This window comes from Giraffa tippelskirchi, chromosome 12 (genome assembly GCF_054371585.1).
Source record: "Giraffa tippelskirchi isolate mGirTip1 chromosome 12, T2T-mGirTip1v1.2.pri, whole genome shotgun sequence".
Lineage (NCBI taxonomy): Eukaryota > Metazoa > Chordata > Mammalia > Artiodactyla > Giraffidae > Giraffa > Giraffa tippelskirchi.
Window position 1 is genome coordinate 2624543 of NC_137286.1, and position 26695 is coordinate 2651237.

Consider the following 26695-nt stretch of genomic DNA (forward strand, 5'->3'; position numbering starts at 1 on the left):
AAAAAACAAACAGGTGCAGGACAACCAGCTTGGAGTGAAGGTGAACCAGACCTTTGGCCCCAGGTGACTCATGATGGCTTTGTTAGGACTTTTAACTCTGAGGAGGACTTTCCAGGTTTGCCTGAACCCAGAAGTGTCCATGCCGTGGAGCTCTGAGTGGACGGAGTCTGCACAGACCTCGGGAAACCAGACCCAGCCCAGCTCCTCCACCTGGGGAGCGGCCGGCATGTTTCCCCAGCAGCGGCCACATGGGGCTTGCAGGGCAGGGCCTCGGGTGACACGTGAGTTCACTCTGAGTAGTGGACTCCATGTGCTTCCAGGAAGTCGAGTCATGTAGAATTTCTTTTATTTATCTTAAAGTAATCTCTTTCAGACCTCAGAGAAATCCCTTAGATTCAGTAGGCCAGGACTAGGTAACACGGTGTGTTATACTCTTTATTTAGAATTGAAAAAATACATGTTTGTTTTGAGAGGGGGACAGCTGGGGTTTATTGGGCACAGCCTATGGGTTATCAGTCAGTCTTCCCAGTGGCCAGGCGAGTTAGACACCCGTGGTTTTTCACCATTTTATGAACAGTTTCTGGGGCAAGGGGAGCTTCATCACTCATTCCAGGTTACCACACAGATCCAGGGTCGGTGCTGGGACCCGGTCCCGCCCTCTGGCAGGAGGGGCCCAGGGCCATCTCTCCATCAGCCCCTGCTTCCAGATGAGTGTCCCGGCTTTGAGTGGACTGTCTCCAGTTCACTTCCTATTTTGTTAAGAACTGAATGAGTCTCTAAGGAGTACTAGGAAGAAGGAAGACCACGTTTTTTATTTCCCCTGATATTTTTCGTGCAACCAGCAGAGCGTATTGCCAGCTTATTCTGAGCTACGATGGCCAGTTAGGAATTCTGGGTGAGTGTGGGGACTGACCCTTCAGACGCACAGGGAAGGCCGCGAGACAAGGCAGGCGAGGCCCAGGGCTGCCTGGTGGGAGCCGAGGGCTGCTGGCCGGGCTTGGCTGCCTGACCCACCAGCAGCGCTCTTCAGGAGCAATTACTGCCTTGTGGGGAGGATGCGAGGAGGAACGAGGTGGGAAGCGGGCAGCTTGAGCCCCGCTGGGCACGCACCGCCGTGGGGTGAGGGGTCTCGTGACGTGGAGGCCACCCTGCAGAGCCCGTCTGCGTTACAGTTTCTGCTGTGGGCATCTAAACTGGGTGTTCCGTAGAAATTAAAGCTGTTTCACCAGTCACTGGAAGGGCCTTGCCTTGTTGACTGAAGTCAGGATCCTATGTTACGTGACATGCGAAACAGCCGGTCGCCTTCTCTTGTTCCAGAAATGAGTTTCTACTCACCTGCCTATAAGCCCTTGCAGGTTCCTTTTGCTGTAAACTTGTTTCCCAGGAGCCCCCCGGTCATTTCTAGCACTGCTGTGATACACTTTCTGATTTTCTCTTCAGATCTCTAGGTGGGCAGGGAAACAGTGGAGGCGTGGCTAGCCACGGCGCTGCCTCCCCCACCGGTTCCTTTAGGGACCGAAGGTCTTGGCCGCTCATTAACTGGCTCTGCCTCGCCCCGCATGTCCAGTCACAGGTGCTGTGGTCTCTTCCCTGGGTTACCTGCCCTCTGTCGGGTCGTCTCCCCTTCCACCCTCCCGCGTGCCATCGCCCTCACCTCCTGCCCAGCCCGCTCGGGTCCTGCCCTCCTTCCACCTGTCCGGTCGGCACACACGGGGCAGCCAGGGGAAGCTGTGATCAGAGTGGAGCCCAGAGCCCCGCGGGGCCTGGCCTCCCGCCCTGCGCTCACTTCACTCACTGGTTCCTGTGTCTCCAGGGCCACAGTCCTGCTCCTCTCAGACCCTTTGTCTGGCAGGCAGCCCCTGGCTGGGCCCGCTTCCTCCTGCCCTCAGACCCCCTTGCCCCCAGGTTCTGCCCAGGGGTCCCTGTGCAGTAGCCACCGGTTGGGCCCTCCGACACCTGCGGTTGGGTTTTCTTCCTGGCCCATCACTCTGAATTCCCTTGCTCCCCTCCCTCCGTGTGATGCCAGCCCTGTGAGGGAGCCGTGGCTGAGCAGATGCCAACAAGTCTGTTACTGAGACAGGCAGCGAGCAGACGTTATTCTGGTCTTTTTGTCACAGTCAGGGTGTTTGTCCTCTCCATGTACTTTTTCTCCTAAAGAGTTGATGTCTTCTGCCTGTGCTGGTTTGTGTGTGCCTCTAATTTTGGAGGGGGAGGAGTTCTCACAAAAAGTTTTCTCTAGGAAGTTGTCATTCTGGCATATCTTCTGAAGAAGATAGTCTGTGTTTCATAATCAAGGAAGTTTGTTGTTTCCACATTTTTTAAAAATGAAGTTGGCATCTTCTGCCTGTGCCAGTTTGTTGTCCACTCAAAGAGCGTCCAGTACTGGCTGTCCTGTCGCCCCGTCCCCGCACACGTGCTCCCTCCATGGGCCGTTCACAGCTCTTACCACCCTTGGCCCTGGGGGAGTTGAATCCCCCATGGAGTCCAGAGTCAGGCAAGTCAGCAACAGCAGCTGGTATAATTCCTGCTGGCATTACTCAGACGCACTATGGCTGCCCCGGAGGTTCCTGGGCAGAGAAAGCAGGTCAGATACAGGCGACAGAGCTTCACTGACAGTAGTGACAGCTCAGCTCACCAGGGAGCACGGCCCGTGGCCCAAGGACGGGCTGCAACGCCTGCTGAGGCGGCAGAGGCCGCGTGGGGCCAGAGCCTGCGGTGCTGTCTCTCACACGGGAAGTGTCCTCCCCGCACGTGTGGAAACACCAGCCCTGCACGGAGCAGACCCTCCGGAGACGGAGGCTCATGCCTGTGGGCTGAGCCCTACAGTGAGACACCACGGATGTGTGTCTGCTCTTACCTCAGCCGCCTTTGCTGTAGGGGACATTTCCACAAACACTTATTTTCCTTTCGAAGTTTGTATTTCATTAGACTCTCACTCTTATCTAGGAATCAACAAAAACTATTTTAATTTCCGGTTCTTTATAATATATGTTATGGGACTTCCTTCTCTTTTATTCTTCAGATATTTTGCAAATATCATTTATTCTTCTTTATCCCAGTTAAGAAATGGGTGGAAGAACTGATTAGACATTTTTCCAGGGAGGAAATGCAGATGGCCAACAGGTACATGGAAAGATGCTCTTCATCCCTAGTCACCAGTTCAGTTCAGTTCAGTTCAGTTCAGTCGCTCAGTCGTATCCGACTCTTTGCGACCCCATGAATCGCAGCACACCAGGCCTCCCTGTCCATCACCAGCTCCCGGAGTTTACCCAAACCTATGTCCATCGAGTCGGTGATGCCATCCAACCATCTCATCCTCTGTCGTCCCCTTCTCCTCCTGCCCTCAATCTTTCCCAGCATCAGGGTCTTTTCCAATGAGTCAACTCTTCGCATGAGGTGGCCAAAGTATTGGAGTTTCAGCTTCAACATCAGTCCTTCCAATGAACACCCAGGACTGATCACCTGTAGGATGGACTGGTTGGATCTTCTTGCCGTCCAAGGGACTCTCAAGAGTCTTCTCCAACACCACAGTTCAAAAGCATCAATTCTTCAATGCTCAGCTTTCTTCACCGTCCAACTCTCACATCCATACATGACCACTGGAAAAACCATAGCCTTGACTAGACGGACCTTTAGTCATCAGGGTGATGCAAATCAAAACCACAGTGAGATGTCACCAGAAAGAAGACAAGTAACGATGTTGGTGAGGCTGTGGGGAAACGGGAACCCTCGCACTCTGTTGGTGGGAATGTAAATTGGTGCGGCCACTATGGAGAACAGTATGGCAATCGCTCAAAAAACTGAAAATAGAAATACCGTGTGACCCAACAGTTCCCCTTCTAGGTATATATCCAAAACAAAGCAACACACTGATTTGAAAAGATACATGCATCCCAGTGTTCATAGCATTTTTCTACAATTGCCAGCGTAGGTGTCCATCAACAGGTGGATAAAGAAGACGTGGTTGTGTGCATGTGTGTGCTCGCACGCGCGCTCTCACACACACACACACACACACACACAATGGAATACTACTCAGCCATAAAAAAGAATGAAATTTTGTCATCTGTAGGAGTATGGATGGACTTGGAGGGTATTATGCCAAATGAAATAAGTCAGAGAAAGACAAATAGTGGATGTGTCACTTATATGTAGAATCTAAAAAATACAACATAAACCAGTAAAACATAACAAAAAAGCAGATTTAAAGAGAATAAATCAGTGGTTACCAATAGGGAGAGTGAAGGAGGAAGGGCAATATAAGAGTAGGGGACTGAAAAAGAAAGTTTTTATGGGATTACATGAAATTATATGTGTGAAACTTGAAAATTGTGAAGCACTCTAGAATATAAAGAGTCATTCAGTAAAAACAAAGGGGTTGGGGTAAAATATTTCTGAAGAATGTGAAAAAAGATTTGTACAAATCAAAAATAATACACTGCTAGTTTGCATAGCAAGATGTAACGATACCAAGAAATCAACAGTCCTCTCATCAATTTGTAAATTGAGTGTGGCTTCTATATTAATACCATCTGGTTGTGTTGTGCAGGCAGAAATTTTATTGACAAGAATAGATATTTACCGAGCTCTGTTCTCTGGCGGATGTATCACTTCACACCCAGCAGTACCTCAAGGTCCACATTTCAGGGGCGTGTCCTGGACAACAGGAGCCACTCGGGAGCAGTCGCTCCAGACCCCCCGGGTCCAGAAGCTCTGTGGCAGGAGTGTGGCCTCTGATTGTTGGGTCAGGTGGTGATGGAGTGCTGTCTTCTCTGCCCATTTGCAGTACTTGGTGATGGATTACTACGTGGGTGGCGATTTACTGACCCTGCTCAGTAAATTTGAGGACAAGCTTCCAGAAGATATGGCAAGATTCTACATTGGTGAAATGGTGTTGGCCATTGATTCCATCCATCAGCTTCATTACGTGCACAGGTAATCGCTTGTTATGTGTTTTATGGAAACCACCATTAACGTGTTAAAGCATTCCTTTCAGAGCCCCAGCGCCAGGCTCTGTGGAGAGTTGGGGAAGTTGGGGTCCTCTCTTTGGCCACCATGACGTGGGGTGCCTTCCTGGGTCACTGCTCGGTGGCAGCTCCTGTCAGCTGAGGTCACCTGCTTGTTTGGTGTCTGCCTGCCATTGGCTCGTGCTCTGCCCTGCCGCCCCTCAGAGCTCGTTTCCCGGTCACCCACAGAACATTAGGGGGGTTGAGTTGAGGGGGGCTCCCATCATAACAGCATAAAGGACTCGAACGAGCGTAACTGCTCCTGAGTGGTAGACGGGGTGGCAGCGTGGGACAGGGCCCCTCCTGCTGGCCACACGGCCCGCACCCCCGCTTCCAGGACAGCAGCCTTAGTCGTTGCCCAGCCCGCACCTCTGTGTCCGTCTCATTCTGCTGTTTAAGACAAGGGTTCAGTCCTGTGGGGTTGGGGGGTGGGGGTGGGGCGGGGGTTGTTGGTTCTCTTTTACTTCTTTCCATCAAAGTGTTTCATGGCGATAGTTTTAGAAATTCAAATAGTTGTAAAGGGCTTATAACAAAACATGAGTGTTCAGTCTTTCCCCACCCTGACGCCCCTGCCATAGGTAACAGTCGTCAGTTAACAGTTGTTCCTTCTGGTGTTTGCCGTCATGTACCCACCTAACAGAGATGTATTTCCACTGCTGCACTTTGTGGGGTGGGGCGGGGGGCTTCGAGCGCGTTTGTTGCAGTGGAGAGTTGACTCTCCATCAGTAAGTCCGTCTCTCACCCTCCTCCCGGCCTGGTCCCCGTTAGTGCCGCACAGTCCCCCTTGAGCACCGCAAGCCTGAACTGCACGGGTCGCAGATTCCACACCGGCTTCTTTCACTAAGTACTTTGTACGCCTCTGAGCCTGTCAGAGATTTTCCAGATGCAGTTCGTGCTCCGAGGGCAGCAATGGTGCCCAGTGTCAAAGGAACAGCCCTTCAAGTCCTGCCATGAGTGTGACCCTGTTGCCCTGGGAGGGGGGCGGCTTGCCAGGGACCGCGCAGTCCTGCCCAGGGCACAGGTCTCCATGTCGCGGGGAGCCCAGGGTGCTGCCCCCATAGCAGGTCCTGCTTTCAGGGCAGTGAGGTTTGGGCCAGGGCCCCTCCTCTTTCCTGTGTTCTGTGATGCCATTATGCCTGCCTTTATGACAGTTACTGTTCTTGTTTTCAACATCACATTTTACTCTCTTCCTGATGGAGCTTTGCTTAATTCACCACAGAGAGATGAATGCCTCTGTAGTTGTCACAGATCTCCAGGGAAATTAATTTGACTGCCTTTTTAACAGTTTATTCTTTCCTGTTTTTCCCTAAGTAGAAAGCTTTCTACTCATTTTCTTAATTGGTTGCGTAGAAGCTTTGCTCTATCTTAACTTTAGGGCATAGTAGGAAACGTTAAAATACATAATTTGACATTGTTTTCTCCCTTAAAGTCAACGCAGTATTCAGACAAAGTGCTTGAATGACCTAGTCTAAAAACAGAAGAGTTCGCAGACTTAGATAATACAGGAAGTCAGTCCTACCCCCGTTTCAGGGGTGTGCCTGAGTAAGTTAACGCTGCCTGTGGTGGGGCCAGAGGTGAGTGACTCCGAACCGTGGACGTGACGGGCGGGTTCAGACTGTAGCTTTGGGCCCCTTTCCCATGGGAGGACGTGGGCCACGGCAACTTCTTCGGACAGTGCCCGCCGCCCCGCCGGCCGGGCTCCTGCAGACAGAGCGGCTGCGCCCCGGCCTTGGCAGCTGGACCCCCGCGAGGCTTGCTGCAGGAAGCAGCGGGGACCTCCAACCCAGAGCCGAGCACTCTGGTGGGCACCCCCCTTCCTAGGAGGTCAGCCTCGGAAACCAGTAAGCAAAGACCAAGAGGCACAGCCTCCCAGGGATTGCAGCCGGGCAGGGTTTGGTTTTTAATTTTAACATTTCCATTCAACTCTTTTTTTTTTTTTTTTTTTTAATTTATTTATTTGGCTGTGCTGGGTCTTATTTGCAGCATGAGGGATCTAGTTCCCTGATCAGGGATTGACCTCAGGCCCCCTGCATTGGGGGCCCAGAGTCTTAGCCACTGGACCACCAGGGAAGTCCTATGGGCAGATTTTTTTTAATGCATTAAATTTATTGGTTGTTTTCTTCTAGTGGTTTCATTGTTTACATAAACTCCATTTGGAGTGTATTCTTATATAAAGCATGGGTCTGATTTTATCTTTAATTAAAGGGCGGTTCAGTTGTCCCAGCACGAACTGGATTTACTTGTGTCTCTACCCACCGATCTGAGGTAGCGTCTTTGTGATGTGCTCCGTGTCTGTGTGAGGTGCGTCTGCTCTGGACATGCTGTTCTGTTCCATTGTCTTCCTGTCTCTGCCCTGGGACCACATCGTGGAGGCTTGAAATTCCATGGGGTCAAGTCCCACATCACACCTCTTTCTTTTCAGTGTTTTCCTAGCTATTCTTACATGTTGGTTGTTCCATATCAACTTCAGTATCAACTGGTCTGGCTCCAAAAAAGGCAGGACACTTATTTATTTATTTTTAAATTTGATGGGCCCTTCAGTCTGTAGATTCAGGTCTTTTTTTTTTTTTTACTACTTCTGGAAAGTTGTCTTGGGCTTCAGCTTCAGGTGTTATGTTTTATTGTTTTGATTCTTCAGGAACTCTTGTCACGTATGTGTTGCGCCTTCTTTACCTCTGTCTTCCATTTCAGTCTCCAGTTGCTTTGTCCCTGACCCTTTTTAATTACTTGTCCCATTTTTACCTTTTCAGATCTTTTCCTCCATTTCTTCAGTGCCTTTCATTAGATTTTCTTTTTTAATTCTTTATTTATTTTTGGCCGTGCTGGGTCTTTGTTGCCGCACAGGCTTCTCTGGTCGCGGGCACGGGGGCTGCTCCAGTTACAGCGTGCGGACCTCAGCAGGGTGTCTTCTCTCTCGCAAGCGCAGGCTCTAGGCCACGGGCTTCAGGAGTTGTGGCGCACACATGGGCTCCGTTGCTCTGAGGCCCGTGGGCTCTTCCCGCATCAGCGGTTGAACCTGTGTCTCCTGCGTTGGCGGTGGATTCTTTACCACTGAGGCACCAGAGCAGCCCTAGATTTTTATTTAAGTTGATTCTTCTCTGGCATCTTACACTTTAGTTTCCATTTCTGTTAAGATTGTCTTTTTCTTCTATCTCTCCCCTGGGTTAAATCAAGTCTCTTTTCTCTTTTCCTTATTTTAGTCTAGTTCTGTTCTTTGTTTTGTTTTGCTGTGCCTCATCGCAGTGTGGGATCTTAGTTCCTTGACTGGGCATCAAACCTTTGCCCCCTGCAGTGAAGGCTCATTCTTAACCACTAGAACACCAGGAAAGTAGTTTTCATTTTTCTGACTCCTTGAGGGATTCTTTTGTTTTCTCTTTCATATTCCTGTGTATTTATTTCAGAAGATTTATTTCAGTTTGGAGTGCTTTGCTAGAGGGTTTGTTTTTTTTTTGCTTTGCTTTTTTTTAATTAATCGTCTTTTGGTCTCACGTGTTTGTGAGACTTGCCTGTGTTGTTGGGAGTAGCGGGGGCTTTCGTGTGTTCCCATCAGGGTGTAGTGTTCTATCACACCAGAGTGGCCCGGCCTCTCTCCATTCTGCAGGTGGACCTGAGGTGGTCCACGCTCAAGCCGCCTGCAGAATGTGGCCTTGTCACAGCCCCACCTGGCGGTTGTTACCAGCTGTGCTGCTGGGAGCATCCTTGAGCTCTTCTCGGTCAACACCTTCCTTTTCTTTTGTCCTGCTGTCCGGTCACACAGACTTACTCTGCCAGGAAGGAGGACTAGTCCCTTGAAGTCCACCCCACCGCCCCCCACTCCCTGCCCGGTGTTGGCCAGTACACAAGACAGTCGGTAGGATGACGGGTTGAGTGAGACAGAGTTCACTCTCCTGCTGCGGGGTAACTGGCTGACTGCTCCACTCTGAGTTTCCCTGTTGTCATCTACAGCATACGCTGGGGAGGGGCCCGTGGTGCTCCGGGGTACCGGGGCGCACGCAGGGCACCGACCGTCCTGCCCCAGCTCCTCACCCGACTCCGTGCCGCGTCAGGCCCCCGCTCAGGTGTCCCTTCTCAGAGGTCGTGGCCGCCTGGCCCCCTTCACGCTCTGCCGCCTCACGTTTCTCCGTAGCAGCTGCCACGCGGCTTGTGGTCTCTGATGCCGAGACCCTGTGTGCTGTGCCTCGCGTGTTCGTGTCCTGACGTCCCAGCAGAGGGAGGCTTCCTGAAGGCAGGCCATGCTGTCCAGCCCCTGCTGTGGCCCTGGGTCGAGGGCGGCGCCCAGCTCGAGGGAGGCCTGGGTTAGCGGGTGGTGGCAGGTGGGATCCGTGCCCAGGTCTCAGCGGCTCATGGGGGTTCACTGCTGCTGCCACGCCGACCACACCGCCGCAGCGGATGGTCTCCTAGGTCCTGTCGTGCCGCGCTAGCGCATCCTCTGGTGATTCTCTACTTGTGAAGGGCTGTGACCTACCTAACGTGTTGCATGGAAATGATTAATCTATGTGTTTATTTTACTAACAGAGACATTAAACCCGACAATGTCCTTTTGGATGTAAATGGTCATATCCGCCTGGCCGACTTTGGATCCTGTTTGAAGATGAGTGACGATGGAACTGTAGGTATTTCTGTTGAAACTTTTCCATTTGGTCTGTGGTTTGCTTGCGGTTAGAAGGGGCTTATTTACATTTTCAATTTGAGATACAATTAAGAAACCAGGTTTATTAATGTAAATTAGGAAGTCAAGTCCATTTAGAAAACAGTTGAAATTTCCTATTTACAGTTAAAACATCTTGATTGCTTTTTGTGTTCACGAGAGTGACATGTATGCCTTCTAAAGAGGGGGGTTGTCAGGGCTCCTCAGATCCCCAGGCAGCTCCCGGTGTGCCAGCCCCGCAGTGAGAGAGAGGCAGCCTGTGGTCCTCGCTGACGACGCCCGCCCAGTGGGCAGACCTGAACCGGGGGACGGCGCCTTCTCGTTTCTGTCTGGGGCAGGACTTCCTGAACGGGGGTCCTCGATACCCCGCCTTCCAAGGGCCAGCGGACGCTCCCATTGCAGAGCGGGAGGATGCCCCCGGCGTGGCCGTCCCACCCCGAGGAGGCCGCGCTTGGGCCGGGCTCGAGCCCGCTGGCCAGGTGGCCTCGGCAGCCCCTGCCTCCCGCGGCTCCTCCACGTCAGGGGCTCGTCTGTGTCCTTCCCGAGCCCGCTGGCCGGGTGGCCTCGGCGGGCCCGCCTCCCGCGGCTCCTCCGCGTCGGGCTCGTCTGCGTCCTTCCCGAGCCCGCTGGCCGGGTGGCCTCGGCGGGCCCGCCTCCCGCGGCTCCTCCGCGTCGGGCTCGTCTGCGTTCTTCCCGAGCCCGCTGGCCGGGTGGCCTCGGCGGCCCCTGCCTCCCGCGGCTCCTCCGCGTCAGGGGCTCGTCTGCGTCCTTCCCGGTGGCCCCTGTCGCGGTTTGAGTTTTAGGTGTTTTGAGGTCTTTCGTTTAAAACCTACACGCGTCAGAAAGTCTACTGTAACTGCTTCTCCAGAGAGAGCAGCCCCTGCCCCACCCCTTGCTGTGGGTTTTCAAGCAGCAGTAAAAGAACATAAAGCTAGGAGCACTTGACAGTTTTAAAAAGACCAAGTCGGTTTACTCTCTCTCTCCACAAAGCCAGGCTCTTCTTTCTAACGTGATGGGTGTATTGGTGCTGCCCCCAAAGCCAGCCTTCTGACAAGGGAACTCTGGCCTTGGTCCAAGCCCATGCACTGGGCACCTTTCTCACCGGGCAGCCCCCTGTCCCAGGGGCTCACCGCCTTATCTTGCGGTAGCTGTCCCCTGCTGCCCTGTCCGACTCCTGAGGACTCCCCGCTGAGTCCTGCCGCCGGGCCCTGGGGCTGTGACCGGGGAGAGGCTGGCCTTTTCGAAGACGGGCCCTCTTGGCTGTTGTCGTCATGTCTTGCTGACCCCGGTCCTGTGGACTCACGTGCTCTGAGGCCGGTCTGTGACCTCTCAGCTCACCCAGCCCCCCCACAGAGGGCGTGTCCAGCACCCAGCTGGTCCCTGGACCTAGTTCCAGCCGTTCCAGTTTGGAGCTCAAGGGTACGGTGTGGGTGAGCAGCCCGAGCTTCCCCCGGGAGCGTGTCAGAGAGGCAGCGTCTTAGAATCTCTGTCTCGCAAGCGCATTGTGTCTATGCACGTTCAAATCCAAGGAGGCCTGGGCTGGACACATGGGGTGCCTGGACCACACTGTGAGCTGCGATGGGGAATGTGGGGCTCCAGTGCCATGTGGGGCTGGGTGGGCATCTAGGGATTGAGAAACCCGGCGGGCAGGAGAGTCTGGTGCATTCTGGAAGCTGCCCGATGTTTAGTGCTATAAAGATAACTCTAAGTCATATCTGACTCTTGCGATCCCATGAACTGTAGCCTGCCAGGCTCCTCTGTCCATGGAATTCTTCAGGCAAGAATCCTGGAGTGGGCGGCCATTTCCTTCTCCAGGGGAACTTCCCGATCCAGGAATTGAACCCAGGTCTCCCGCATTGCAGGCAGATGCTTTACTGACGGAGCTACGAAGTCCTGGTTTAATGCTATAGGAACATGGATTTGCATTGAGTTTTTAATGACGAGGGTTTTAAGTCCTGACCATGTGCCAGGTTCACCCCGTGACTGTCTCTGCATCCGCCGTTCCCTGGAGACGTCCTTGGGTCCCCCTCACCCTGCCCGCCCTCTCCCCTCAGGTGCAGTCCTCCGTGGCCGTGGGCACCCCAGACTACATCTCCCCCGAGATCCTGCAGGCCATGGAGGACGGCATGGGCAAGTACGGCCCCGAGTGCGACTGGTGGTCCCTGGGCGTCTGCATGTACGAGATGCTGTACGGGGAGACCCCGTTCTACGCCGAGTCCCTCGTGGAGACCTACGGGAAGATCATGAACCACGAGGTGAGCCGGCGCGCTTCCGCCGCGTGTGCATTCTAGTCCCGAGGCTCCAGCCCCGAGGCGAGGCGAGCACGGCAGCTGGGGAGTCCCTGGGCAAGAGGGACGGGTGGGGCAGGCTGGGCGGCCAGACGGGTGTCCGAGCAGGCTGCCGACCCGGGAGACAAGGGTGGAGGGGGACGCTCCCATTCCCTGGTGGAGGGTGGCGGGTTCACCGGGCCGGAACCCCTGCAGGAGACGTGGGCTTACAAGGCGCAGGTCCATGTGGTGCCAGGTGGGTGGGAATGGCCCGAGGGGTGCGCACGGGCCACTCACCTGTGCGCCGGCCCCCTGCCATTAGGCGTCCGCTGTGCCCCTCCAGCCTGTTTGCCCTGAAGTCAGTTGTCAGGGTCAGCGTCGCAGCACAGTGGTGCTCTCAGTCCTTTCTTGAGCCTGTTTCTTTTCCTCCTGTTTTTCCTCCTTTTCCCAGCTGTTCATTTTTCATTTCTATTTCCCTCATTTTCTGTTTATTGTTTCTTCTTCTGTCTCATATTTCTGTCATCTGTGTTTTTTCTTTTCACCCCTTTCCCCATGTCCTTCTGGCGCCAGGGTCATCCTCTCTGCCCCGTGGCTCACAGCGCCCTTCCCCACCTGTCACTCACCCAGAAAGGTGCTCACTTGTCTGCTCTGTTCCCCCAGCCTGGTCTCCCTGTATTTGCTCAAATAAGGAGCAGATGAACATTAAAGTCCTAAAGCATTTTTCATTTAAATCAAGGAAAGTTATGCCTTAAAAAAGTTTTTTTTCAAAGTAGAAATGTATTTTTGTTTATAAATTAATATATACTATTAAAAACTTCAGACATGCCAAAGTGCATGCAGTAAGTTAATGGTGAAAATCATCCCGTGAACTTCTGGTGATAAGCGTGGTGAAGGTAACAAATGGGACTTGGTTACATTCTAAGACCTGCTGTCCCTGAGCGCCTGCCACCGGTGGGTCCCCACCTGGTGGTCTCCGATCATTTATTCCTTCTCTGCCGCAGCCCCATGAGGCAGTGCCGCCGTCCCTTCTAGAGATTACAGGTGAGGCCTGGACCGCAGGGCTGGCTCGGCGCACAGGCCCACGGTGCCGTGGTGGGTCTGTGGCCTTGTGAACCTCCTAGCATGTGGGGGGGTGGTTGTCTACATAAATGGCATCACGGTCCCCTGTGGCCCGAGTTTCGGTCATCTTTCTCCTCAGTGCCCAGGCCGACCTTACTGAGTGTATGTGTGCACTGTATCTTGTTTTAACAAGTCCCTCTGTGATGAGCACTGAGGTACTTTTTAGTTTCCCTCATGAGAGTAGAATGGCATCACGAACATGTCGCGTTTTCTCATTGATACTGTTGGCAAAACGTGTACTGAAGGATGTGCCCGTTTCTCTCCCACCTACAACCTGTTGTCGGTGTTCTTTGCCACCTTGATAGGTGGAAATTGATCACCGTTTTGGTTTACATGCAGTGTGGTAACAAGTCTGCCGTGAGTAAGACCGGCGAGACTAAGGGTTTTCTGGAGTGAAGCTTCACTAGCGTCGGTTGCACTTGTTTACCGGGACATAGAAGGGGACTGTGGCTCTGGAGCTGTTGCCTCTGCTCTGCTCCCCGTGATGTCTGTGCACCCTGGAGTCCCCTGACTGCCCCCCTGCCCCCCCAGGAGCGGTTTCAGTTCCCGTCCCACGTCACGGACGTGTCTGAGGAGGCCAAAGACCTCATCCAGAGGCTGATCTGCAGCCGGGAGCGCCGGCTGGGGCAGAACGGGGTGGAGGACTTCAAGAAGCACGCCTTCTTCCAAGGGCTGAACTGGGAGAACATCCGGAACCTGGAGGCGCCCTACATTCCGGACGTGAGCAGTCCTTCCGATACGTCCAACTTTGACGTGGACGACGACGTGCTGAGGAACATCGTAAGTGTGGTGGTGCCCTGCCCCGCCTTGTGTCACAGGTCTGCGTGTGCACGGCTCGCCGTGACCAGCTTGCTCGTCACGGTGGTGAATCTGAGAACCGTGCCGACTTCCAACAAGGAATGCACCTCTCATTCTGGCCTTCAGCTTGGTCCTTAAAGCGATGGCTTACTCAGTTTTAAATAGCTGTTTTGTTTTAGGATTCATCAGAATTCTTTTGATGGCTTTGTGCCTTTGCAAACAGTGTCACGTACACTGTTGCATCAAAATGTCCCTTCTGCCCTGTCCCCCTGCCAGGAGCCTGCCTGCGGCCCCACGGTGGAGTGGGTCTCCGGGTCTCCGCTCCTCCTCACTGTCCCTGTGCTCGAGGACATGTCTGCTCTTCCGCCGTCACGTGTGTCCAGCATGTGTGTGACCGTTTCCTCACACAGCCGGAGGTCGGGAGCGACAGGGATGAGAGGCCAATTTTGAGGCGCTGATATCTCAGATTGTGGGTTTTCCACGTTGGGCGCCGGCCGCGGGGCCCATATGGTGTCTGACCTGGTCTCACGGGGCAGCTGATGAGCTCGTGATTGTACCTTTTGGGCCCAGAGAGCTTTGCTCCTGTGTTGTAAAATTATTTTGGTCTCATCAGACTCAGCATTCAGTACGCATTACCATATACATGAGTCTTGGGGATAGAGAAACTGAGGTTTAACCAGGGAAAAGAAAAGTGTGTTTGATTTAGAGGCTTTAGAGGCTCTTTCTTAGTAAAATAAGAGTGGAACTTTAGATGCTGTGAGAAAAGACCAAGGAAAGTATTATTATTGTTGAAAGGATTTTTCCTGAACTTCAGATAAATGTGTTTCCACACTGAAATTTCCCAGATAAATAATTTAGCTTTGATTTTTAATAGAGATGGACCCTCAGGCTGAAAAATAGCAGTAAACCCATGTAAAACAGTCTCCCTTTGGGTTCCAGACCCCGCTTCTGCCTGTGGCCTGTTTCAGGGCAGGAAGCCCGCGCCCCTGCCTCCGCCCCACGTCCCCCCCGCTCACGGGCACGCTGAGCGGCGGCTCCTGCCGCTTTGGAAGGTTCGCAGTTACCTGATCCCACTTGAGCCTGTGTGTTGCTGTCTCAGAAGCAGTGTGTTTATCCCCCTCGTGGCCTCGTGCTTGGGTCAGGCGGGAATGAGGGACCCTGCCGGCACCCGGCCTCATGCAGGCAGCGTTTGGGGAGGCCCCGTGGAGCTGACCGCTGCCTGGCGGGTCCCCTGTGACGCTCTCCCCTCCTGTTCTCCGTTTGTTTGAACGTGGCTTCATTCATGGCGTGTGTGTTCTCGTGCAGGAAGTGTTACCTCCTGGCTCTCACACGGGCTTCTCCGGATTGCATTTGCCGTTCATCGGGTTCACGTTCACCACGGAGAGGTGCGTCTGCGTCTGCCTCCCCCGCAGGCGGGGGTCTCCCCGTGGGGTGGGTGAGCTTCCGTGTGGGGCCGAGCCCCGTCACAGCCTGGGACTCTGACGTGTTCCGTGCTTGAGGGAGCGTCTCTTTTAACAACCCATTAAAAATATAAAAACCATTTTTACCTCAGACTTGAGGGGGTTTGGCCTGCAGACCCTAGTTTGCTGACCCCGACCTCTGCAGGCCATCAGCTGGGCAGGATTTGTGTGGGTGGGACACCAGTGGCCGTGACCAGGGGCAGGGTGCCTGGTCACACCCAGCTGAGTGTCACCTTCATCCGGGCTCGGCTGGCTTTTGTGGGGATTTTCGCTGCAGCCCCAGGGTTTCCAGGGGGAATGGGGGGCAGTCAGCAGATGAGGGCCGGGTGTGTGGCCTGTCCCCAGTGGGCCTCTAGAGGAACGGGGGGCGGTCAGCAGATGAGGGCCGAGCCCCGGCTGGGGGCCAGGTGTGTGGCCTGTCCCCGGTGGGCCTCTAGAGGAACGGGGGGCGGTCAGCAGATGAGGGCCGAGCCCCGGCTGGGGGCCGGGTGTGTGGCCTGTCCCCGGTGGGCCTCTGGCAGATCGTGGTGCCCGTGGTGCTCTTAACTCGATTTTAAAAGGAAACTCGGCCAAGAAGAGAGGGCGAGGGAAGAAAGGCGGTAAGATAAGACAAATGGAGCTGCCTCGGCGCCTGGAGCAAGGCCACTGCGCCTGACTCCTGGCTGCTTCCAGCCATGGGCGCCTGGATTGGTATAAATTTCTGCAGAAGTGGCTTACTTCTGCTCGAGCTTATGAAACGCTCTTCAGGTGTGAGATGCCGTAGTGAGTAGCATTTAGGCCAGAGCGATGGCAGATGCCTTCCTGCCCAGAGGAGGTGTTCTGGGTGTGTTGACTTACTAGCCCCTCTGCAGAGGCTCTAGGCCCTTCCACCACGTTCAGTTCACTGGGTGCCTGTCACATCTGTGGACCCCAGGCCCCTAGAGAGGCTCCAGGATTGTCGAGTTGGCCCAGGGACCTCTTCCTGAAACAGACCCCAGCAGTGCTGGCTGGCACAGCACCCTTGGGCCACCTTTGAGAAACACCAGCCAGGCCCTTCTGTGAGAGAGTGTGTGTGTGTGCACGCGCCTCCCTGTGTAGAACTCAGAAACGCCCCTGGCGCTGTCATCACGTTAAAAGCTAGAGGAGCTACGTGACTTGTCCCCAAGTTCAGCTCTGACGGAGAGAACCTTCCTTGGCCCAAATCTGTGCATGAGTGCGCTCGCGCAGAGGTGCGTCATAAGTCGCTGGTGGTTGGTGAGGACCTTGGCCGTGCTGGTCCAGGGGCTGGAGCTGAAGGAGCTATGTCAGGTGTTGACAGTTTGCGGGGGACGACGAGCCCCAGAGGCTGAGGGGACGGTCAGGGCAGAGCCAGCACGCCCCCTCCTCTCACCGTGCCGCAGCCTCCGGGGTGAGCGTCAGGGCGCCTCTGCCCGCTGCCCCGCCAGGCCCTGCCAGCCCAGGTTCTCGTGCAGGGGCCTTCTCCTTTCAGTTCCTAGTTGAGTGTACACGGTGACTTAGAAGTTACTCTGTGCCATCGCAGCGGAGTGTCGTTTGTTTAAGTTGTGTCCAACTCTTGCAATCCCATGGACTGTAGCCCACCAGGCTGCTCTGTCCATGGGATTTCCCAGGCAAGAATACTGGAGTGGGTTGCCATTCCCTTCTCCAGAATCAACTGTACTTCAATAAAAAGAAGAAAGAAAACTATACTTCCCAGCCCTACAGAGGTGCTTTATGTGATCAGCCCTCTCCACTGCCCATTGTCACCCAGTGGTTTGCAGTAAGGAAGACTCTTGTCTAATTTTGGCTCCATAAACAATAAAGTCTTTTCACAGGTGATTTTGTTTGCCAATTTGAAAAGGCTTATCTTTTACCCCAGGAAGTTTCTTAAACGCTAATGAAGTCCCTGTAAAGTCTCGGTGGGTGAGAACACACTGTTGCTTTATCTGCAGCTGCTTCTCTGACCGGGGCTCTCTGAAGAGCATCCTGCAGTCCAGCACGCTGACCAGAGACGAGGGCGTGCAGCGCGATTTGGAGGCCAGCCTGCAGGTGGAGGCCTACGAGAGACGCATCCGGAGGCTGGAGCAGGAGAGGCTGGAGCTGAGCCGGAAGCTGCAGGGTGAGGGGCGGGGCCTCCGCGCGGGGACCGCCCCCCGCGGTCCGCTCCCGGCCGGCCCCGCTCACATGCGTCTCCTCCCCAGAGTCCACGCAGACCGTCCAGTCCCTCCACGGCTCAGCCCGGGCACTGGGTGGCGCAGCCCGGGACAAAGAGATCAAAAGGCTGAACGAAGAGATCGAACGTTTGAAGAATAAGATAGCAGGTGAGTGTTCTAAAGTCACCCTGCTTAGTCTCTGTTCTCGGATCTTCCTTTCTGCAAAGAACATTCTTGGAGTCCTTTCCATTGGATGGAAAAGCAGGAAAAAAAAAGTTAAACTTTAGCAAAGAGTTCTGGTGTTCTACCAGTTTATTTAAAATGATTTCTCTGACTTGCTTAACTTTAACACTATAGGAACTGATTTTAGCTGTTAGAATCAATGCTTTATCTGTGGTCTCTGAGTATTTACGTTTTTCTCAGTTAATTCTCCTCTTTGTCACTCTGAGGCAGAACTGCCGTAACACCTCTCTTTCGGGAGCTCTCAGCCACGGCTGGGTTTCCTCTTCAGTGTTCAAGGGCTAGATCTGGTGTCACCAGAGTGCATGTTCTGTGGTTCCCAGTTATCAGAGCTTCCTGAAGACTCAGGGCACCTTTAAGTCCCAGCCCTTAGCCTGACACATGGGTCGGCCCTACACCTGACTCATCTCAAATCAAACCCAAGTCAGTGGCCGTCTCTCTGCTTCCTTCTGGGACCCACCCTCCTGATCCGAGAAAAGGCTGCCATTGAGTGCATTACTCACCGAAACCCTCCTGCACCGCCCAGCTGTGCTCCTTCCACGGGAGTGAGGGCGAGACGGGGGTGCCCTCGGGGCTCACGTCAGAGAAGTCTGGTGGGTCTGTCAGGCGTGCCGGTGTCCGTGCGCGTGTAAGGGAACCCAGCTTGTTTCCCGTTTTGCTCAGATTCCGGTAGGCTGGAGCGACAGCTCGAGGACACAGTGAGTCTCCGCCAGGAGCACGAGGATTTCGCGCAGCGGCTGAGGGGCCTGGAGAAGCAGTACCGCGTGGTGCGGCAGGAGAAGGAGGACCTGCACAAGGTAGGCGGGCCCGTCTGTGGGGAAAGGGTGTGGTTTCGCAGAGCGTGCGGTTGTGTTCGTGGGGTGTGTTCGTGGGGACGTGGAGACCTGCAGGCCTTCATCTGCCTCTGTGATGGTGCACTGATACGGGAGAGGTTGGGATTCCCGTGCCAGGCAAGCCTGGGCACCTCATGGGGGCTCCCTGGGCCCGAGGGGCCTTCAGGTTGTGCTGGGGCTGACAGAGGGCCTTCCCGGGGAGCTCGGTTTTCGGGACCGAGGCTGCAGCCTGTCACCAGCATTTGCTGTCACTTCAACCCCTTGACACAGCAACAGGTGATGCTTCTCACCTTCCAGTCCTTGTTAGGCAAATGCAAACAGCCTGTAACTCTTTGCGTTCAGCAATTGATCGAGGCCTCGGAGCGGTTGAAGTCCCAGGCCCGGGAGCTGAAAGATGCCCACCAGCAGCGGAAGCTGGCCCTGCAGGAGTTCTCGGAGCTTAATGAGCGCATGGCCGAGCTGCGCTCCCAGAAGCAGAAGGTGTCGCGGCAGCTGCGGGACCGGGAGGAGGAGGTGGAGGCGGCCATGCAGAAGGTCGACGCGCTGCGGCAGGAGGTCCGCAGGGCCGACAAGGGCCGGAAGGAGGTAGCGTCTCGGGGCGTCGGGGCTGTGTTGATGGGGCGTCTGGAGGGTCCCCGTAAGGTGTCTTTGAGAGCTCGGGCTGCATCCTGTAAATCACGGGGAAGTGAGGCGGATCTTGACTTTCATGTGAAGCCGAGGAAGCTGCTCTGCCGAGTGTTTATCTTGTAGTTCTCAGCCCCCCACACGTACTTGTGAAATGATTCAAACAGGTCCCTGTAGTAGTAGAATTTTAAAGTAGAGGGCTTTGTGCCCAAGAAGTACCATAGAAACACGCCGTGACGTGACATGGCATGGCTTCCGAGAACTGAAGGCTAGAAGCAGGTGGAGGGCCAGTCTCAGCCCAGGGCAGCGTCCTGAGGCTGACTCTGGGACCCTTGACACTCAGAAGGTCGCTGAGGCCCCAGGGAGCTTTTGTGTATGTGGTTACAGGCCTTAATGTTTAACAGCTTAGAAGTTAAAACTGAAAAATGATCAACATAACCATAGACTGATTCTGTTCAGTTCAGTTCAGTTGCTCAGTCATGTCTGACTCTTTGCGACCCCAGGGACTACAGCACACCAGGCTTCCCTGTCTGTCACCAGCTCCAAGAACTTGTTCAAACTCATGTCCATCGAGTCGGTGATGCCATCCAACCATCTCATCCTCTGTCATCCCCCTCTCCTCCTGCCTTCAATCTTTCCCAGCATCAGGGTCTTTTCCAAGGAGTCAGTTCTTCGCATCAGGTGGCCAAAGGATTGGAGCTTCAGCTTCAGCATCCGTCCTTCCAATGAATATTCAGGACTGGTTTCCTTTAGGACTGACTGGTTGGATCTCCTTGCAGTCCATGGGACTCTGATTAGTCTTCTCCAACACCATAGTTCAAAATCATCAATTCTTCAGTGCTCAGCCTTCTTTATGGTCCAACTCTCACATCCATACACGACTACTGGAAAAACCATAGCTTTGACTAGACAGACCTTTTAATGTCTGATTTAGTAGAAAGCACCCAGGTTCTCATATGCGTTCTCGTTGTCTGTAGTGATAACCTTTTCTGTATAATTTACATGAAGAAAACCTAACTCCTAAAATAGGGAATTAGAGGAGGAAGGCCTTGCAGACCCTCAAGGGCCTCAGGACCCCACTTTGAGAACTGCTGTCCTAGATGGTTCCATATGTTCTGCTCTTAACAGGCAGCATATTTTCTGCATCCCTACCTATAAATTTCTGTTGGGGTTCCCTCAGTAAACTGCCAAGAGGGCCTGGAAATACCTGTTCTGTTCCATTCATGTTCAGGGCTCTTTGTCCTTTGGCCTTAAGATGCCTGTGTTTTCTTCTTAAGACAGTTGGTTCTGCAACCCCAGGACATTTGTGTTAATAATTACAGCCAAGGAAATGGCAACCCACTCCAGTGTTCTTGCCTAGAGAATCCCAGGGACGGGGAAGCCTGGTGGGCTGCCGTCTATGGGGTCGCACAGAGTCGGACACGACTAAAGCGACTTAGCAGCAGCAGCAGCAACTCGCTTCAGTGAACCCCTGGTTGGGCACAGCTGTCTTCAGTGAACCCCTGGAAGGACTGTAGCCCTTCCAGCTCTGGGAGTAGCTCTGCAGCCGAAGCAGCTGGGCCCAGGCACTCAGCTTGAGGCTGGGTCATGGTGCACAGACTTCCTTACTCTGTTCAAGCTTGTGTATGTTTAGAATCTCCCATTTGGACAAGAAATCGGTGTTCTGCAGGCATCAGATGTCCCTTTTTTCATGAACTTGTATCTTTTCTTGAAATTTAGTTTCAGTGTATCAGTTTAAATTAGAAGTTAAGCTAACCAGCCATTCCAGTTAAGGCTGGAAGGTTGTATTTCCCAGCTGTTAACTTGTGATGAAATCTGAGGGAGCATGAATAATCAGGAGGCTTTCTGGGCGCTCGGTGCCTGGGACTCCCCACCCCGGGAAGCCGCGGGGGCGGTAAGCAGCGCTCTCTCCCTCCTCAGCTGGAGGCGCAGCTCGAGGACGCAGTGGCCGAGGCCTCCAAGGAGCGCAAGCTGCGGGAGCACAGTGAGAACTTCTCCAAGCAAGTGGAGAGCGAGCTCGAGGCCCTCAAGGTAGTGCCACGAGTCTCTCCTCACCAAGGGAGCGGGCCAGGCCGTGGTCCTTGGCAACCACTGGTGGGAGTCCTGGGAACCTGACGTGGAAGCTCGTGGGAGCTTTTCGCTTTTTAGAACCAGATCCTTGACTTGACCTCCTAGAGCCAGCCCTTGTACACTGACCCCTCTTGCTTTCTCTGTGTCTTGGTCTGTGAATTCAGTGCAGGTCATTCTGGAAGGGGTCCTCACAGTCCATGTCCTGCTGGTCGTCTGCGGCAGGGCTGGGGTGAGGGGGGGCTGTATGTGCTCCTTGTTCGCCTGGGAGACCTCAGATACGAGCCTCCACTTTCTGAGCCCGTCTCCTCATCTGTGAAATGGAGATGGCGGTCTCCTCTCCCTCACAGCTGGCCCTTCGCCTGGCCTTGGTGCCATGACTGCGTCTCCCTGTCCCTCTCTTCACCTCTGTAGTCTGCCCTCTCCAGGCAGCTTGTCACTCCAGAGGCAGAGCCCATCACGTCTCTACTGGCCGCTGATAGCTTCCCGCGGCTCCCCGACCCCCTCCCTCCAGCCTCCCCGATGTCCTCCTGTTCTCTAGCCTCGTGCAGCTCACCCCCCACCCTGCTCTCCTCACCCCCTCACTCCCACGCTCAAGACCTTCCTAGCCTGACAGCTCACTGCCCACATCACCACCCATGACAGCAGAGACCCTTTGTGGCCCTGTTAGCAGGACATACCTAACACACAGCCCTCCAGAGAATGCTCTGGTGTGAATGAACAGACCGCACAAGGAGACCTTGGGGACCATTCACGTCAGAGTGTGAGGCAGGGCCTCAGCGTCCCAGGCAAATCTGGACCCACCCTTTCCAGGGCAGAACCCCCCACCCCCCGCAAAGCCTGCCCTGCAGCCGTGGGATGCATTGGTGCCCACCGCCGTCAGGAGGGCGGAGGAAGCAGTGCTTACACGTGTCTGCTGCGGTTGGGGTGAGGCAGGGCCCTCGAGAAGGATGCAGAGATCTGTGATCTGTCCCAACTTTTGTCTTCAGATGAAGCAGGGGGGCCGCGGGCCAGGTGCTGCCTTAGAACATCAGCAGGAGATTTCCAAGATAAAGTCTGAGCTCGAGAAGAAAGTCCTGTTTTATGAAGAGGAGCTGGTGAGACGCGAGGCCTCCCACGTGCTGGAGGTGAAGAACGTGAAGAAGGAGGTGCACGACTCCGAGAGCCAGCAGCTGGCCCTGCAGAAGGAGGTGCTGGTGCTGAAGGACAAGCTGGAGAAGTCCAGGCGAGAGCGGTGAGTGCCCGCGCCGGGGCGGGGCCGGGGGAGCGCCCGCCCGCGGGGCCTGACGCCTGTCTGCGTCCTCAGGCACAGCGAGATGGAGGAGGCCGTGGGCACGGTCAGGGACAAGTACGAGCGGGAGAGGGCGATGCTGTTCGAGGAGAACAAGAAGTTAACTGCTGAGAATGAGAAGGTGATTGAAGGGATCTGAGCTATCGCTCTGTGGAAGCTGCCATTCTTTTCACTCTTGAGTCTTAGAAGTTGGGTGTTTTAAGTAACTTCATTTCTAAATGACAGAATATGTTTGATCTTTAAAGTGGGATGTTTTCATTTAGTTACAAGCTGCTGATTACCTATAACCACTACCTCTGATCACTTTGACGCTCACATTTGTATTGAAACGGGGCTTAAGTTACGTATGGCCGGGAACCCCACACTGGAAGTTAGGTTGGCAAACCCTCATAATGATGAAAGAAAACGTGAAGACCCTGAAAGAGCCTGCAGTTTTCCGGTGCTGATGTCACGTGTGAACGAGTAAATGAGTCGTATGTCCCGACTGTTTCCCGCCAGCTGTGCTCCTTTGTGGATAAGCTCACGGCTCAGAATAGGCAGCTGGAGGATGAACTGCAGGATCTGGCGGCCAAGAAGGAGTCGGTCGCCCACTGGGAGGCCCAGATCGCGGAAATCATCCAGTGGTACGTGCCTGCGCGCCCGGTTGCAGTTCCCCAGCCGCCGCCCCCGCCTCCACACTCCACGCTGCTCCTCTGCGGGCTCGGTGCACAGCTCCCCTCGGTCTCCCCCGAATCGGTAACGTCTGGGGGCTGCAGTTTGGAGCTGCAGGTGGGAGGCAGCACAGCACACGGCCCAGGCTGTGGGTCAGGCTGGCCCCGCCTGCGGACGCGGAGCAGAGCTTCCGAGAGCCTGGGGGCCCCGAGGGCGAGCTGGCCGGGTGTCGGCTGGCCATGGTGCCTGGGGTGGCGTGGTGCTGAGCCTCCGTGTCTTGAGTAGGGACAGCGGCCAGCGCTCGCTCACAGGACGGCCCTTCCCCTCTAGGGTCAGCGACGAAAAGGACGCCCGGGGCTACCTCCAGGCCCTGGCCTCCAAGATGACCGAGGAGCTCGAGACGCTGCGGAGCTCCAGTCTGGGGTCCAGAACGCTGGTAGGTCTGGGTCTGCAAGTCACGTTTGTGTCTCTGTGTGACTGTCAGTGGCTCCACCTTGATGTGAGTTCAGTGATGCGAGAGGCTTCTGTGAGGCCTGCATCTTTTTCTTTTTTGTTTAATAATTGGTGGTTGTGTGGGGTCTTGGTTGCAGTGCGGGCTGCCCTCTCGTGGTGTGTGGCTTCTCGTTGTGGCGGGTCTCCTGGCAGCCCGGGCTCTAGGCACACAGGCTTCAGTAGTGGGGGTGCAGGGGCTTAGCCACTCTGCGGCAGCTGGGGTCTTCCCAGACCAGGGGTCAGAGCCATGTCCCCTGCATTGGCAGGGGGATTCTTTACCGCATGCAGCCAGCACCTTGTCATTTGTCAGGGGATCACAGATTGCTTTGCCACCATTCATTCGTTTAGCAAATCCCTGTTGAGTTAGCAGGCTTAAGTTAGGACGGGACTCCGCCCTTGCAGAGGGTGCTTTGTTGGTGTGATGGCCCGTTGTCCGGTGGCCCGTGTGACTCTGAGCCCGGGGTGTGGCCAGCGCCAGGCTGGCGGTGCTCGTCCCTCTCTCCTCCTCTGTCCCCCTTGTTAAAACCTGCACGTGTGACTTACCTTGTGAGACTCGCAGACTAAGAGTGACGGGGAAGAGGAGCAACTTCATTAGAATTCCAGCTAGAGTTAACCTTGCTGGACCCGCAGTTTTATCCCATGCTTTCCTGGTTGGAGGCGGGGTCTGGGGAGCCTGAGCCGCCTGTCCCAGCGCAGAGGCTGCGGCACGCCCGGCCTGTGCACGCGGAGCCGCGGAGTCTGTCCCGGACAGGCTCCAGCGCACGCTCACCTCTCACTCTGCTCATGCTTCCATCATTAAAACACAACTTTGGGAAACATGGACGGTTCATCATCTTATTGAAGGAAAAAAAACAGCTGTGTTCTTTGTGACTGGAAAACATTTTCATAATTACATTAATGAATGCCAATTAGAATAAGCAATTTATGTTTTTCATTTCTACTTTTTTCTTCCCATCGTGTTTACAAATTCACTGGTGCTTATAAAACTTCATTTATTGGGGAGGGAGGTGAGAGGGGGGTTCAGGATGGGGAACACATGTAAACCCACGGCTGATTCATGTAAATGTATGGCAAAAACTACTACAATATTGTAAAGTAATTAGCCCCCAACTAAAATAAATAAATTTATTTTTAAAAAAAAGTTAAATAAGCAGGGTGACAATATACAGCCCTGACGTACTCCTTTTCTTATTTGGAACCAGTCTGTTGTTCCATGTCCAGTTCTAACTGTTGCTTCCTGACCTGCATACAGGTTTCTCAAGAGGCAGGTCAGGTGGCCTGGTATTCCCATCCCTTTCAGAATTCTCCACAGTTTATTGTGATCCACACGGTCAAAGGCTTTGGCGTAGTCAATAAAGCAGAAATAGATGTTCTTCTGGGAAAAAAAAAAAACTTCATTTATATACATTTTGTGCACAAATCTCATAAAAGATGAAAGAATATTACCATGGCTTATAGCAAAATGGAATTGTGGAGATTCTTGTTGCAAAATATTGTATGGACAGTTCTTTGTTCTAAGGACTAATTTGATGAGAATATATTTCTTTTCATCCTTCGGTTCAGTTCACTCACTCGGTTGTGTCCTACTCTTTGTGACCCCAGGAACTGCGGCACGACAGGCCTCCCTGTCCATCACCAACTCCCGGAATTTACCCAAACTTCTGTCCATTGAGTCGGTGATTCCATCCAACCATCTCATCCTCTGTCATCCCCTTCTCCTCCTGCCTTCAATCTTTCTCAGCATCAAGGTGTTTTCCAAGGAGTCAGTTCTTCCCATCAGGTGGCCAAAGTATTGTAGTTTCAGCTTCAACATCAGTCCTTCCAATGAACACCCAGGACTGATCTCCCTTAGGATGGACTGGTTGGATCTCCTTGCAGTCCAAGGGACTCTCAAGAGTCTTCTCCAGCACCACAGTTCAAAAGCATCAATTCTTCGGGGCTCAGCTTTCATTATAGTCCAACTCTCACATCCATACATGACTACTGAAAAAACCAAAGCCTTGACTAGACGGACCTTTGTTGGCCAAGTAATGTTTCTGCTTTTTAGTATGCTGTCTAGGTTGGTCATAACTTTCCTTCAGAGGAGTAAGCGTTTTTAATTTCGTGGCTACAGTCACCATCTGCAGTGATTTTGGAGCCCGGAAAAGTAAAGTCAGCCACTGTTTCCACTGGTTCCCCATCTATTTGCCATGAAGTGATGGGACTGGATGCCATGATCTTAGTTTTCTGAATGTTGAGCTTTAAGCCAACTTTTTCACTCTCCACTGTCACTTTCATCAAGAGGCTCTTTAGTTCTTCTTCACTTTCTGCCACAAGGGTGGTGTCATCCGCATGTCTGTGCTTCTGCTTCATCCAGCCCAGCGTTTCTCATGATGTCCTCTGCAGAGAAGTTATATAAGCAGGGTGACAATATACAGCCTTGACGTACTCCTTTTTCTGTTTGGAACCAGTCTGTTGTTCCATGTCCAGTTCTAACTGTTACTTCCTGACCTGCATACAGGTTTCTCAAGAGGCAGGTCAGGTGGTCTGGTATTCCCATCTTTTTCAGAACTTTCCACAATTTGTTGTGATCCACACAGTCAAAGGCTTTGGCATAGTCAATAAAGCTGAAATAGATGTTTTTCTGGAACTCTCTTGCTTTCTCGATGATCCAGCAGATGTTGGCAATTTGATCTCTGGTTCCTCTGTTTTCTAAAACCAGCTTGAACATCTGGAAGTTCACGGTTCGCATATTGTTGAAGCCTGGCTTGGAGAATTTTGAGCATTATTTTACTAGCGTATGAGATGAGTGCAGTTGTGCGGTGGTTTGAACATTCTTTGGCATTGCTTTTCTTTGATTGGAATGAAAACTGACCTTTTCCAGTCCTGTGGCTACTGCTGAGTTTTCCAAATTTGCTGGCATATTGAGTGCAGCACTTTCACAGCATCATCTTTGAGGATGTGAAATAGCTCAACTGGAATTGAGCTCCTCCATCAGCTTTGTTTGTAGTGATGCTTTCTAAGGCCCACTTGACTTCACATTCCAGGATGTCTGGCTCTGGCTGAGTGATTACACCATCGTAATCATCTG

General features: G+C 53.6%; 1 protein-coding gene across 8 annotated transcripts in view; it reads left to right on the top strand.

Moving 5' to 3' along the window:
* Nucleotides 1-26695, top strand: part of CDC42BPB (CDC42 binding protein kinase beta) — a 109857-nt gene that overhangs the window by 58883 nt on the left and 24279 nt on the right. For 5 of the 8 annotated variants that reach the window (XR_014070900.1, XM_081548681.1, XM_081548679.1 and 2 more), the window contains 14 exons: nt 4787-4935; nt 9522-9615; nt 11709-11909; nt 13572-13820; nt 15144-15223; nt 17227-17393; nt 17476-17595; nt 18331-18464; nt 18843-19085; nt 21045-21155; nt 22181-22425; nt 22498-22603; nt 22981-23105; nt 23464-23569. Coding sequence is in view for 7 of the 8 variants with exons in the window: in XM_081548681.1 (XP_081404807.1) it covers nt 4787-4935; nt 9522-9615; nt 11709-11909; nt 13572-13820; nt 15144-15223; nt 17227-17393; nt 17476-17595; nt 18331-18464; nt 18843-19085; nt 21045-21155; nt 22181-22425; nt 22498-22603; nt 22981-23105; nt 23464-23569 (2130 nt within the window). In the remaining variant the exon portion in view is untranslated. Of the gene's footprint in view, nt 1-4786; nt 4936-5958; nt 6848-9521; nt 9616-11708; nt 11910-13571; nt 13821-15143; nt 15224-17226; nt 17394-17475; nt 17596-18330; nt 18465-18842; nt 19086-21044; nt 21156-22180; nt 22426-22497; nt 22604-22980; nt 23106-23463; nt 23570-26695 lie in introns of those variants that run through there. The other 3 variants (XM_081548684.1, XM_081548686.1, XM_081548685.1) reach the window with 2 other exon arrangements.